General features: G+C 43.8%; 1 protein-coding gene across 2 annotated transcripts in view; it reads left to right on the top strand.

The window, feature by feature from the left end:
• Positions 1–14,117, top strand: part of Trit1 (tRNA isopentenyltransferase 1) — a 41,192-nt gene extending 27,075 nt beyond the window's left edge. The window contains exons 6-11 of one of the 2 annotated variants that reach the window (XM_042684644.1): positions 3,492–3,603; positions 3,947–4,059; positions 4,865–4,942; positions 10,885–10,994; positions 11,307–11,424; positions 13,293–14,117. In XM_042684644.1, the coding sequence (XP_042540578.1) occupies positions 3,492–3,603; positions 3,947–4,059; positions 4,865–4,942; positions 10,885–10,994; positions 11,307–11,424; positions 13,293–13,396 (635 nt within the window). In that variant the 3' untranslated portion in view covers positions 13,397–14,117. Of the gene's footprint in view, positions 1–3,491; positions 3,604–3,946; positions 4,060–4,864; positions 4,943–10,254; positions 10,340–10,884; positions 10,995–11,306; positions 11,425–13,292 lie in introns of those variants that run through there. The other variant, XM_042684654.1, reaches the window with a different exon arrangement.
• The last annotated feature ends 276 nt before the right edge of the window (positions 14,118–14,393 follow it).

The raw sequence follows: 14,393 nt of genomic DNA, 5'->3' as shown, positions 1-14,393 counted from the left end.
GGTTCTAACATGAGATGCATGGCTTGGATAGGATGAGATGAGTAGAATGGAAGTAAGATGGCTGTCTAGTGAAGGTCCAAAGGAGAATAGAAAAGGAAGTTTTCCTGTGGAAAGCATCCCATTGGGGTTGGCTGGAGGGTGGATCACTCATAATTTTAGCACAGGCCTGAGAAGTGGATATGATGATATGCTGATGGTGTTTATTGCTCAAACATAACAGTGTCCTATAATAATAGTAACTCATTCCTCCAACAAAGATTCAGTGAGCATTCTAATGAAGAACCATGTATTCTATGAAGTAACTAGGTTTCAGAGACGATGCCTGCTCTTAAGGACTGCCCAGTCTGGTAGGGTGCCAATAAAGAGATGGATATACTGCAGTGTGAGAAATGCAGGTTAGTAGTATGTTCAGAGTGTTGGGAGCCACAGAAAAGAGATGGTGATCATTCTCTCGGGAGGTAGACAGTTTGTAAAGGTGTGAGCTGGGGCTGAGAATGAGATGACTGTGTAGTATAGTCATAAGCAGAACTTGTGCCAGTACTAGCTAGGACTTGAACTCAGGACCTGGGCACTGTGTTAGCTTTTTTGCTCAATGATGACATTCTACCACTTGAGCCACACACAGTTCTACTTCTGGCTTTTTGGTGGTTAATTGGAGATGTGAGTCTCAGATGTTTTTGCCTTGGCTGGCTTTGGACTGTGATCCTCAGATCTCAGCCTCTTGAGTAACTAGGATTATGAATTATAGGTTTGAGCTACCAGCGCCTGGCCTGTGTGAGTTTTTAGTTTACTTTCTGTGCTCCAGTTCTTTTATGAAATGGAGATATCATAGAACATATTTCATAGCATCAGTGAGGATTAATGAATTAATAATACATACTGAGTTGTGGGTATATAGCTCAGTAGTAGAGCATTTGCCTGACATGCACAGGACCCCTAGGTTAAATCCCAGCACTGCTAAGTAAAGGAGTTAATAAATGAAACACAAGATTTTTTTTTTTTTTTTTGGGTCCAGTCGTGGGGCCTGAACTCTGGGCCTGAGCACTGTCCCTCAGCTCTTCAGCTCAAGGCTAGCACTCTACCACTTGAGCCACAGCGCCACTTCCGGCTTTTTTCTTTTTGCTTATGTGGTGCTGAGGAATCGAACCTAGGGCCTCATGCATGCAAGGCAAGCACTCTACCACTGAGCCACCTTCCCAGCCCCTCACAAGATATTTAGAATGTGCCTGGCAAGTGGTCACCCTCAACAATGCAAACTTTTTAGGAAAGTAAGAAAGTATACTTCATTGCATGATGGTAAGTAGCAGAGATAGCAATGGAGAATGTAACTGAAATGATAAACACTTGGTGTTAAATTATTCTGTTACTAAGTTTATGGAAAAAATTATATATATTTGTGATGGTCCTGGGGTGTGAACTCAGGGCCTAGATACTGTTTCTGAGTTTTGTTTTAGGTTTGTTTGTTTTTTGTTTTTTTTTTTGGTCAGTTGTGGGGCTTGAACTCTGGGCCTGGGCGCTGTCCCTCAGCTCTTCAGCTCAAGGCTAGGGCTCTATCACTTGAGCCACAGCACCACTTCTGGTTTTCTGGTGGTTAATTGGAGATGAGTCTCACAGCCTTTCCTTCCTGGACGGGCTGTGAACGCGGATCCTCTTATGTCAGCCTGAGGATCTTTTTTTTTTTGCTCACAGCTAGTGCTGTATAGAGTCACAGTTCCACTTCTGTCTTTTTGGTGATTAATTTGACATAAGAATTTCATGGGGGCTGGGAATGTGGCTTAGTGGTAGGGTGCTTGCCTTGCATACATGAGGCCCTGAGTTTGATTTTTCAGTATCACATAAGCAGAAAAAGCCAGAAGTGGCACTGTGGCTCAAATGGCTAACCTTGAGCTAAAGAGATGAAAGACAGTGCCCAGGCCCAGAGTTCAGGCCCCAGGACCGACAAAAAAAAGAATCTCATGGACCTTCCTGGGCTTTGAACCATGATCCTTAGATCTCATTCTCCTGAGTAGCCACTAGCACCCAGCTCAGAAGATTTTTTTGTGTGTGCCAGTTTTGAACTCAGGGCAAGAGTGCTGTCCTGGGCCTTTTTTTTTTTTTTTTTTTTTTTTTGCTCAGGGCTAGCCCTGAGTTCGGTCGTGGAGCCTGAACTCTGGGCCTGGGCGCTGTCCCTCAGCTCTTCAGCTCCAGGTTAGCACTCTACCACTTGAGCCACAGCACCACTTCTGGCTTTTTTTTTTTTTTTTGCTTATGTGGTGCTGAGGAATCGAACCCAAGGCCTCATGCACATGCATGCAAGGCAAGTGCTCTACCACTGAGCCACCTTCCCAGCCCCCGAGGATGGTTTGAATGAACTTCTGAGATCTGAGGAACATGTTTGAAACCAGCCCAGGCAGGAAAGTCTGTGAGACTTACCTCCAATTAACCTCTAAGTATATACTTGAATGACAGTTCAAGTGGTATATTGCTAGGTTTGAATGAAGAAGCTCAGGGACAGTGCAAGTGACAAATACAAGATAAGAGTTAAGAAACAACAGATGCTGGTGGCTCATGCCTGTAACCGTAATACTCAGAAGGCTGAAACCTGATGATAATGGTTCGAAGTCAGCTTGGGCAGGAAAATCTATGAGACTCTTGTCTCTTAAGTACCTCAAAAGAGGTAGAAATGGAGCTGTTAAGAACAGTAAACTAGGGGATCCTTACTCACCTTTACAAAGCTAGTAAGTGCAGTTTATATAAAAATAAAATATTAGGGCTGGGAATGTGGCTCAGTGGTAGAGCTATTAAGTGCACAGTTTATATAAAAATAAAATATTAGGGCTGGGAAGATGGCTCAGTGGTAGAGTGCTTGCCTTGCATGCATGAAAAAAGCCAGAAGTGGCGCTGTGGCTCAAGTGGTAGAGCGCTAAGCCTTGAGCTGAAGAGCTGAGGGACAGGGTCCAGGCCCAGACTTCAGGCCCCACGACTGGACCCCCAAAAAATAAAATAAGATATTACCCTTTACACAGCTGTATATAGCTTTATATAATGAGAATGGTTATGTTTTATTTTGGCCATTTTTGTTTGGAGTTGCTGAATCTGTCATATGAGTTAAGTTATATAAATTATTATCTCACTTTTTCTTGGGTTGGTTGTGGGGCTTGAACTCAGGGCGTGGCCCTGTCCCTGAGCCTCTCTGTGCTCAAGGCTAGTGCTCTACCACTCAAGCCACAGCACTACTTTCTGTTTTTGAGTGGTTTATTGGAGATAAGAGTCTTATGGGGACTTCTCTGCCTAGGCTAGCTTTGAACCATAATCTTCAGATCTCAGCCTCCTGAGTAGCTAAGATTACAGATATGAGCCACTGGTACCCAGCTATTATCTCACTTATAAAATCTGAATAGCTCTTCCATTTGAACAGATTCTTTTCTTTGTGGCAGCCTGTCCATTTACTATGTAAGTGTACAGGAGGTACCTGCAATATATTGCTAGTTCATGGGCTAATTTGATTTAAGTTTTAGATGAGCGCTTGGATAAGAGAGTGGATGACATGCTTGCTGCTGGTCTCTTGGAGGAGCTAAGAGATTTTCACAGGCGCTATAATCAGAAGAAAGTTTCAGAAAAGAGGTGAGTATTTGACTGTGACTTTAAAACTCTCCACTCTTTGCCTTTGGCTAAAAGACCAGAGACCTAAATACTAGCTTTGGATCTTGTTTATCAGTCTTTGCCCTAGGCTTTGGGAGAGCTGGAAGGCAGATTAGTGTACTTGTTACTGTTGCAGTTTTATTCAGGCATTCCTGGGAGTTACTTTTCAAGGAAGTAATCTGGGAGAGAAGGGGGAGAATTTTAGAGTCAGTAATTGCTCAGAATCTCAATGTTTTCATCTGAAATGAAATGGTTCTAGAAGACAGTGGCCAAGGCTTAGTTTTCAGAGGCAATGGCTCATCTGCTAATGCTCTCCTGTTCCCAGCCAGGACTATCAACATGGTATCTTCCAGTCAATTGGCTTCAAGGAATTTCACGAGTACCTGATCACTGAGGGAAAATGCACACCAGAGACAAGTAACCAGCTTCTAAAGAAAGGTGTGAATCCATCCTTCTAACTAGTCTTGAACATCCTTGGATGAGAGAGCACCCTACTGTTATGGTCTGAGCAAGAGCTGAGGCTAGAAGAAGCCCCCAAATGGCCGTCAGCTCGAAACTGAGATTGCTGCCTATGTAGTCTAACTTTGTGCTGCTTTTCTTTTTCTTTCTTTCTTTCTTCCTTTCTTCTTTTCTTTCCTTCTCTCTCTCTCTTTCTCTCTCTCTCTTTCCTTTCCTTCCTTCCTTTCTTCCTTCCTTCCTTCCTTCCTTTCTTTCTTTCTTTCCTTTTTTTTTTTTTTTTGCCAGTCCTGGGACTTGAACTCAGGACCTGGGCACTGTCCTTGAGTTCCTTTTGCTTAAGGCTAGCACTATACTACTTGAGCCACAGCGCCACTTGCAGCTTTTTCTGTGTATGTGGTACTGAGGAATCGAACCCAGGGCTTCATGCATGCGATACCACTAAGACACATTCCCAGCTCCTGTGCTGCTTTTCTCTGTTGGGTTGTGTGGGCCTTTTCTTTTCTTTTCTTTTCTTTTTTTTGGGTCCGGTGGTGGGGCCTGAACTCTGGGCCTGGGCGCTGTCCCTCAGATCTTCAGCTCAAGGTTAGCACTCTACCACTTGAGCCACAGCGCCACTTTCTGGCTTTTATCTTTTTGCTTATGTGGTGCTGAGGAATCGAACCCAGAGCCTCATGCGTGCAAGGCAAGTGCTCTACCACTGAGCCACCTTCTCAGCATGTGGGCCTTTTCTTAACAAGGAAAGAAATGCTTACCTAAATTCTCCTGTATCTACCATATCTTTCAGGTATCGAGTCTTTGAAGCAAGTAACTAAGAGATATGCCCGGAAGCAAAACCGATGGGTTAAAAACCGTTTTTTGAGCAGTAAGTCTCTTGTTTATCATTATCCCTTGGGACCATTCTTGATAGAATATAGGTATCCTCCTCTCATCCAGAAAATGAACTTCTGTTTCTATACCTTGCCTGGGGGAAGACCTGCCTATATAAATAAATGATTGTTCAGGGGTATTTTCTTGTGATATCCCAGAAAAAATCCAGACAAAAATGACTTAAGTTTCTATTGAGTAGTCTCCTTACACTTTGATGAGATGGTATTGACTTCTAATATATAAGGGTAAATGAGCAATGTATCAGCAGAGTTGATGTTCATGGTTGATTTTAGCTTCAGCTTTGTATCTAAAGAACACTTAGAAATCTATAGGGTGGTACTGTGGCTCAAGTGGTAGAGCGCTCGCCGTGAGCTGAAGAGCTGAGGGACAGCACTCAGACCTAGAGTTCAAGCTCCACGGCCTAGTTAGTGTGAAGTCCTGAGTTCAAACTACAGTACTGAAAAAAAAGCTTCTGAGCCAGGTGCCGGTGGCTCACACCTGTAATCCTAGCTACTCTGGAGGCTGAGATCTGAGGATCCTGGTTCAAAGTCCATGACCTGCAAAAAAAAAAAAAAAAAAAAAGCTTTTGAGCCGCATGGTCACATATAAAGACAAAACTGTGCTGAGTAAATATGGCTTAGTGATAAGAGTACTTACCTAGCATGCATTAAATCCTGGGCTCGATTCCTTAGTACCACATAAACAGAAAAAGCCAGAAGTGGCACAGTGGCTCAAGTGGTGGAGTGCTAGCCTTGAGCAAAAGAAGCTCAGGGACAGTGCCCAGGCCCTGAGTTCAGGCCCCCAAAAACCTTCAAGCCAGCTGGGTGCCAGTGGCTCTAGCCTATAATCCTACCTACTCAGGAGGCTGAGATCTAAGGATTACACTTCATATTCAGCCTGGGCAGAAAAGTCAGTGAAACTCTAAACTCCAGAAAACTGGAAGTGGTGCTGTGGCTCAAGTGGTAGAGCACTTGCCTTGAGCTGAAGAGTCCAGGGACAGTACCCAGGCTCTGAGTTCAAGCCCCACGATAAAAAAAAAAAAAACAAACCCAAAACAAAAAAAACCACAAACCTTTAAACCAGGTGCTAGTGGCTCATGTCTATAATCTTAGCTACTTAGGAGGCTGAGATCTAAGGACTGTGGTTTGAAGCCAGCCTGGGCAGGAGAGCCCCTGAGACATTTTTTTCTTTTTAATTACAGTTCTGAAACTTGGTACTTGGCACTTTTGCTCATTGGCTAGTACTCTACCAACTGAGCCACACCTCTAACCCCAAGAGCTGCTTATTTCTCTTCTTTCCCCACCCCCCATAAGGCTTTTATCTCCAATTAGCCACCAAAAAGAGATAGAAGTGGTGTTATGAGGTCTCAGAAAAAAAAAACACAACAGACAAAAACAGTTATGGCTCATGTGGTACAGCATTAGCCTTGAACAAAAAAGCTGAGTGAAAACTGGGCACTGGTGGCTCATGACTGTAATCCTACCTTCTCAGAATCTGAGATCTGAGGATCATTGTTCAAAGCAGCTCAAGCGGGATATAAGACTCTTATCTCCAGTTAGCCACCAGAAAACCAGAAGTGGCACAGTAACCCTGAGCAAGAGCTCAGGGAGAGGGTCCAGGCCCTGAGTTCAAGCCCCATTACCAACAACAACAGAAAGCTTAGGTACAGCGCTTATACTCTGAATTCAAGTCCTATGACTGGCATACACAAAAAAAGACAAAATCTTCACTGTTTCTCCCAGCATCTTCTTATGGTCAGAAATGGTTTCATTTAATTACTTCAAATGAAATGTTAGCTGAACAGAACTCTTTTTTTTTTTTTTCCAGTCCTGGCGCTGGAACCTAGGCCTGGGTACTGCCCCTGAGCTTTTTTGCTCAAGGCTAGTGCTCTACCACTTGAGCTACAGGTCCATTTCCAGCTCTTTGGTGGTTAATTGAAGGTAAGAGTCTCATGGACTTTCCTTCCTGGGCTAGCTAGCTATGAACAGTGATCTCATATCTCAGCCTTCTGAGTAGCTAGGATTGATTATAGACATGAGCCACCAGCACTTGGTTGAACAGAATTTTTTTTCTTTCTAGTTCTAGGAATTGAACTCTGGGCCTGGGCACTATGGCTGAGCTATTGTGCTCAAGGCTAGCCATTTACCACCAGTGCCCAGCCAAACTGAACTTAAAAAAACGTGTTTTTTTATTGTTACTATAAAGGTGATATGCAGAGTGGTTACAGTTATATAAGTCCGGTAAAGAGTACATTTCTTTCTGGACAGTGTCACCCCTTCTCTTGTTTTCTTCTCTTGTCCCACTCACAAGTTGTATAGTTCATTTTCAACATAGTTTCTATTGAGTACCACTGCTACATTGAATTTTTTTTTGTCAGTTGTGGGACTTGAACTCTGGGCCTGGGCCCTGTCCCTCAGCTCTTTAGCTCAAGGCTAGTGCTCTACTACTTAAGCCACAGCACCACTTCTAGTTTTCAGAGTGGTTTATTGGAGGTAAGAGTCTCACAAACTTTCCTGCCTGGGCTGGCTTTGAACCGTGATCCTCAGGTCTCAGCCTCCTAAGTAGCTAGGATTATAGGTATGAGCCACCGGCGCCCAGCTGAACAGAACTTTTAAGGGAAGGAAATTCTCATAAGTTGACCCTGTCTCCTGTCTCTTGCCCTAAATTTGGTGTTGTGTGTAGTGTGTATAGTGTTGAGCCTTCAAGATGTAGAGGCTATATCTGTCTGTTTGTCTGGCTGCCTGTTTATCTATGTGTGTATTTATTTTTGCCAATCCTGAGGTTTGAACTTGGGACCTGGGCACTGTCCCTGAGCTCTTTTGCTCAAGGCTAGCACTCTGCCACTTTGAGTCATAGCTTCACTTCTGGTATTTTGGTGGGTAATTGATTATAAGAGTTTCATGGGCTTGGGCTGGGAAGGTGGCTCAGTGGTAGAGCGCTTGCCTTGCATGCCTGAGGCCCTGGGTTCGATTCCTCAGCACCACATAAGCAAAAAGAAAAAAAGCCGGAAGTGGCACTGTGGCTCAAGTGGTAGAGCGCTAGCCTTGAGCTGAAGAGCTGAGGGACAGCGCCCAGGCCCAGAGTTCAGGCCCCACGACCAGACCCCCTCCCCCCCAAAAAAAAAAAAAGTTTCATGGGCTTTCCTACCCAGGCTGGCTTTGAATCATAATCCTCAGATCTCAGCATCCTGAGTGGCTAGAATTACGGGTATGAGCCACCAGTACCTGGCTTTATTTCTTTTTATAGGTATAAGAAAATGAAGGACTTGAGAGATTAAACAATTTGCCACAAATACCTCAGCTAGTAGGCAGTAGAGACTGAGTGTAGGCCTGACTCAAAAATCTATACTCTTCTTGTTTCTTGTACTGTACTGTTGCCTAGGCAGCAGTGGTTTTTCCTTAGGTTGTTGTTTTTCTTTTTCTTTTCTTTTTTTTGGGTCTGGTTGTGGGGCCTGAACTCTTGACCTGGGAGCTGTCCCTTAGCTCTTCAGCTCAAGGCTAGCGCTCTACCACTTGAGCCACAGTGCCACTTCCGGCTTTTTTCTTTTTGCTTATGTGGTGCTGAGGAATCGAACCCAGAGCCTCAGGCATGCAAGGCAAGCGCTCTACCACTGAGCCACCTTCCCAGCCCCAGGTTGTTGTTTTTCCTTGTTGTTGTTGTTGGTCATGGGGCTTGATCTCTGGGCCTGGGCACTGTCCCTGAGCTCCTTAGCTCAAGGTGAGCACTCTACAACTAGAGCCACAGCTCTACTTCTGGTTTTCTGGTGGTTAATTGGAGATAAGAGTCTTATGGACTTTCTTGCCTGGGCTGGCTTTAAACCTTGACCTCAGATCTCAGCCTCCTGAATAGCTAGGATTATAGTCGTGAGCCACTGGTGCCTAGTTAAGTACAACATTTCTGAGCTTATGAACTAAAAGGAAATTAAGTGTGAGTGAAACTCCAGTATTATCCCATGGAAACTTTTTTTTTTTTTTGTCAATAGTGGGGCCTGAACTCTGGACCTGAGTACTGTCCCTCAGCCCTTTAGCCCAAGGCTAGCGCTCTACCACTTGAGCCACAGTGCCACTTCCAGCTTTTTCTGCTTAAGTGGTGCTGAGGAATCAAATCCAGGGCCTCATGCATGCAAGGGAAGCACTCTACCACCGAACTACTTTCCTAGCCCCACTGTGGAAACTTTTAAATATGCTTCTTAATCATCTCATATTTGTGTTTTGTCAGTAGACTTCTGCATTCAGTTATAAGGAAGGCTAGCTGAAGTGTCTGCCCCTGTCTTTTGGTACCTCTGAGTATATATACCTTATCCTGTGATGTGACCATTAGATTGCTTTCTTCTTACCCTCTTTTCTTTGTACATCTTGACAGATAGAGGGGAAGATAGTCTCAGCTAAAGTTGACATATTTCCAATATAACTCTTTTCCTAAGTTTGACAATCAGTCTGAAACAAAAGGGCCCTTTTTATAATAATTTAGAACTTCCTTCTATGATTACACTACAACTCCCCCATCTCTGAGGCAGGAGGAGTTGATGGCATAGTGTGTCATATGTCTGTTCCTCATTCACGTGTGCTGGCACAGTCCTGGTGCTAGAGTGAAAGGCACAGCTGCCCTGTAAGTCAGGAGCCACGTTTGATTGGCCATGGCAGATCTTCTGGGATATGGTCTGGCATGAAGCCAGAGGGACTTCCCCACCCCAGCTTGGCCTTGGATCCAGGCCAGAAATAGCAGCTGGGAGCCGAGAACTTGTTGAAAGGTGCTTAGACAGGGCACAGAAGCCCAACAAAGGACTTAGAGGAGAAAGGAAAATGTAGAGTGTCCTGGAAACAGGTGCAGAGCTTAGCCAAGGCCAGGTGTGCTGTGGGTGCTGCCTGCACCCTCATAGTCTCACCTTTCCGTGTGGTGGCAGGTGCAGCCCAGTCCAGTTTACGAAGAATCTTATTTGTGGTTGGCACAATCAAAAGGCTAGCACCTGCCAGCCGTTGGCATCTCCATTCCTTTGATGTTTTTGTCCATGGAACAATGTTCTTTGCCTTTCAGTAACTGACTTTACCTGGCCAGGGAAGGTAAGTGTGTCTAGTGGCTGGTGAAGCTATCTGCAGAGACTAAACTCTGGCAGCAAGGCTGACTGAAGTGATAAATGAATGCCTGGAGCTGAACTCTTGGCTGCCTCCAGTCTCAGCCCTACTTAGAAGTGTTGTTTGAGTACTCCACTAGATCTGGCTATCAAAGAAAGGGTTCAACTCAGTCGATTCCAGGGCTCTTTCTAGTTCTCAGTTTCGGTTGCTTATTGGCTCCTGTTATTGTTCCCAGCCCACCTTATCAGCATGCTGTATCCTGAACACTGGGCTGCCAAAGGGATATGCAAATTTGAGGCTAGTGTCTACTTCTAAAGAGAGCCGTGAACTTTCTTTTTTTTTTTTTTTTTTTTTTGTCGGTGGTGGGTGAACTTTCTTTCTTGCCACAGAGAGCCATAGATGTCATAGAACTTAAAACAGGCACTTAAAGCACTTAAAGCTGTGAGTTTATTTCCTTCTATGATACACTGTTGTTATTTTTTACTTAAAAAGTTTTTGTTTTTGGTGCTAACTGGGGCCTGAAGTCAATACCTGGACCTTGCACTTGTTAGGCAAGTGCTCTGACTTGAGCCATACCTTCAGCCCATGTGCTGTCTGTATGTTGTAGTCCATACATAAGTCATAGAACTGTTATTCCATTCAGTTTACTGATTTTAAAGATTGTGCATCCAAGTCTCTGGTTGTATGTTTTAGGTATTGGCTGCAGGTGAGTCATGTTCTGGGTCTTTCTTGGACCGTGGGTAGTATTGATAATGAATAGTGTAGTCAGAATGATGATTCTGTCATCCTTTCTCTTGAGGGGTTTAGTCTTAAGAGTAGAATAGGATATTGACGATGACCTCCCAAATTTTCTTTGTCTTATTAGGACCTGGTCCCAATGTCCCCTCGGTATATGGCTTAGAGGTGTCTGATGTCTCCAAGTGGGAGGAGTTTGTTCTCAAACCTGCTCTTGATATCGTGCAAAGTTTTATCCAGGTGACTATTAATAATGGTTGAGTCTATTGTTAGATTTTCAGCGCATTTTTATTTGCTGACACTTTTGTTACTGTGTCAGGAAACCAAGCCTTCTTTTTTATAGAATGAAGCAGCAGGGCTGGCTTCTTTTAAATCTGGAGGCTCTGTTTCTACTTTCACATTTAGAAAGGTTGTTGCTAAAACCTGTTCACAGCCCACCTGCTTCCTGGGGTACAAAAAAGGAATCTTGGGAAAATCCTTCCCCTCTTAATATCAGAGAATTATATCCAGATCTCTTTGAATCTAATGTTCCACTTATTCTGGTTTTCTTAGGGCCACAAACCTGCTGCCACTCCAATAAAGACATCACACAATGAAACTGAGAACAAGAGAAGTTACCATATGTGTGACCTCTGTGACCGAATCATCATCGGGGACCGTGAGTGGGCAGGTAGAGTTTAGGGAAGGGAATGGAGAAATCATAAGCGTGGGGGAGGGGAGAGTCATGCTGACTTGCTGAAATTTAAAGGTCTTGGTATTGAACTGTTGGAACGTTAAAGGACTGTCAGGTTCCTTTAAGACCCTGTGCTTATATTCTTTGGAGGTTTTCCCATACTAAAGAGCTGCTTCCACATTCTGAAATGCAAAGGAAGGGCATATGACCTCTAGCTCCATCTGGCATGGGTGTTCCTTTGACTTCATGATTCTGCTCAAGAGGAGTTTCTTGACCTTTCATGTTTAGGATTCAGTGGAGGTGAGATACCATTATAAAGGAATGAAGGCAACTCATGCAAGAGACTGAAGAAGCAGAAGCATAGCTGGGAGGGAGCAGGAAGTACAGTCATTCCTTTGGAGCATGGTCTTGAAAAGCCATGCCTCTTCAGTACTTCCCAAGGTAGTTTATGGAAGTACTGTAGTGGCTGAGATTGTTCTGAAAGATGGCAAGGGAAGCTTTAAGAGCCAACCTGTCAGTCAAATGTAGAGAGTAGTAGTACCACTGGCACAAAGTCACTGCCCAGAGGCTCAGTCTCTGCTTAGATCCGCCCTCTGATAGTCACCATTCATTCTATTGCACTCTCCTGTGGGATTTCTGTAGTCACACAGTGAAGGCCCAGGAGGTCTCACCCCATTTGAATTTAGTCACATTCCAGGGCTCACTTCTTTTAGGCATGGTGGGTCTTACAGTTTACCCAGCAGCCTGGAATCCTGCTCAGAGTACTGCTTTGCTTGGATTCTTAGAAAAGTGTTTTTTTTGTTTTTGCTTTTTTTCCCCATTATCAACCAGTAGAATGATTAGGTCTATTAACTGGTAACCCTGGCAAAATGAACTCCATTGTCAGAGACTGGGGATGGCTGTGATTGCCCAACCAGCAGAAGAAGCCACGATTGTTCTTGGTTTATAATGATGAAAGGGGAAGAGAAAGAGTGTCTGATTGTTTTGTAAAGGAAACTTAGTGATTTGGTTTGTCAAATGTCCTTCAGAGAGCCTTAGAGAAGCAACATTTGTGAGTCTTTGTGAGCTTGGCTGTGTAAGCCCATCTATAGTGCCATCTGTCAAGTCCTTGCTCCCATCTCCTGCTGCCATGGAGAGTCAGTCCAGAGCCCAGTTTTTTGCCTTAGGCTCTAGCTGGAGAACAAAGCTGACTTTTCTCTCCAAGTAAATTGTCTGACTTCTAACCTTTTTCTTACTTAGGTTTGCTTCTGAATCCTTAAAAATGATGTTTTAAATATACAAAAGAATTTATTCTAGCCATCCCTCTCTTTAGGTATTTCCAGGTGAGGTTTCCTTGGGTGGATGAGTACAGACAGGATAGTGAAAATGAGCCTATATAAGTTAGCCAGCCTATATAAGTGGTGCACACCTGTAAGATAGCTACTCAGGAGGCTGAGATCTGAGAATCATAATCCAAAGCCAGCCTAGGCAGGAAAATCTGTGAGACTTGTCCCCAAATTAACCACCAAAAAAATCACAAATAGAGCTGTGGCTCAAGTGATAGAGTGTTAGCCTTGAGCAAAAAGCACACAGACAGCGCCCAGCCCCTGAGTTCAAGCCCTAGGACTGGCTGGCACAACAACAAACAAAAAGAAATGCTAATCAGGTAGGTTGGTAGTACATATCTGTTATCTCAGCACTCAGGAGGATCACATAGTTCAAGGGCAGCCTGGGCTACATAGTGTGAGCCTATCTCAAAAAAACAACAGCTCTGCTTCTATATGTGTCGATCCTGTCATTCATTATGAAAGGATTGTATAGTTAAGTTTAATATATCTTTTAATATTAAATTTTGAGTTTTTGATTGTTTGTTTTTGTTTTCTCAGCACATAGGAAATCCAAGTCTCACTTGTACCACCTGAAGAAAAGAAGAAAATTGGACTCAGATGCCATCAATACCATAGAAAGACAGAGTATTTCTCCAAACTGAAACATAGAACTTCAAGAGAAGAGATCCTCGGGACAGCATGTCAAGGGCCAAAATAAGCATTTAAGAGATATGTTCAGTGGCCTTTGCAAAGGAGGGAGGGTCAAGTTCAGGAAGGAGGTTGCATCTGTTTGTACTGCCCTGGAACGCAGAATGCTGGACAGAACGCCCACCATGCTCTTTCTGTAGTATGGTCTTAAGGTCTCCTGTCCCTGGCAGCAGGCTTTCAGCTCCAGTGTGGCTGTTGTGTCTGGTAATGATATAGTTCAGGATGGGATTTTTTTTTCTTTGAACCTTAAAGGTTTGATTTTAGAAAGAGGCACAGATTGCACATTTAATACATGAGCATCCTTTTAGGGGTGAACACAGGAATTCACTTACATCCCTTAAAAGAAGGCTTTTGTCCCTGATACTGGCTAAAAATATCTGATTTGCAGATGCTTTTGTAGATGACTGAGGTATTGTGAGGCACAAATCAGGAGTTCTGGATTTGGGTACAGCAGGAAAGGATAAGCCCTAGTGAGATAGTTAAGTGAGCCAGAGCAGCTCTTAGAATTCCAGAGGAGGAGGAACCAGGCCGAATTAGTTGTGACCTAGAGTATAAAGACAGAGAGCTGTTGGGCTGTTCCTGTGTGATAACTGCTGTCGCTGATATCTTTCTAGTAAGGTAGAAATCTATATTTTTATTGAAAATTAAATAAAAAGTTTGCAAGGGTCTCTACAATCATTTGAAATGTACATATGTCCGTGGCTGGTTTATGAATTATGTGCCAAGTATCTTTTTATTTTTTTGCCAATCCTGGGGCTTGAACCTAGGGTCTGGGCACTGTCCCTGAGCTTCTTTTGCTCAAAGCTAGCACTCTACTACTTGAGCCACAGCATCACTTCTGGCTTTTTCTGTTTATGTGGTACTGAGGAATGGAACCCAGGGCTTCATATATGCTAGATAAGCACTCTACCACTAAGCCACGTTCCTAGCCCACCCGAGTATCTTCATAGG

Source organism: Dipodomys spectabilis, unplaced genomic scaffold (assembly GCF_019054845.1).
Source record: "Dipodomys spectabilis isolate Male_0828 unplaced genomic scaffold, ASM1905484v1 ptg000002l, whole genome shotgun sequence".
Lineage (NCBI taxonomy): Eukaryota > Metazoa > Chordata > Mammalia > Rodentia > Heteromyidae > Dipodomys > Dipodomys spectabilis.
The sequence above is the reverse complement of the archived record's forward strand: the minus strand, read 5'-3'. Positions and strand labels throughout refer to the sequence as shown.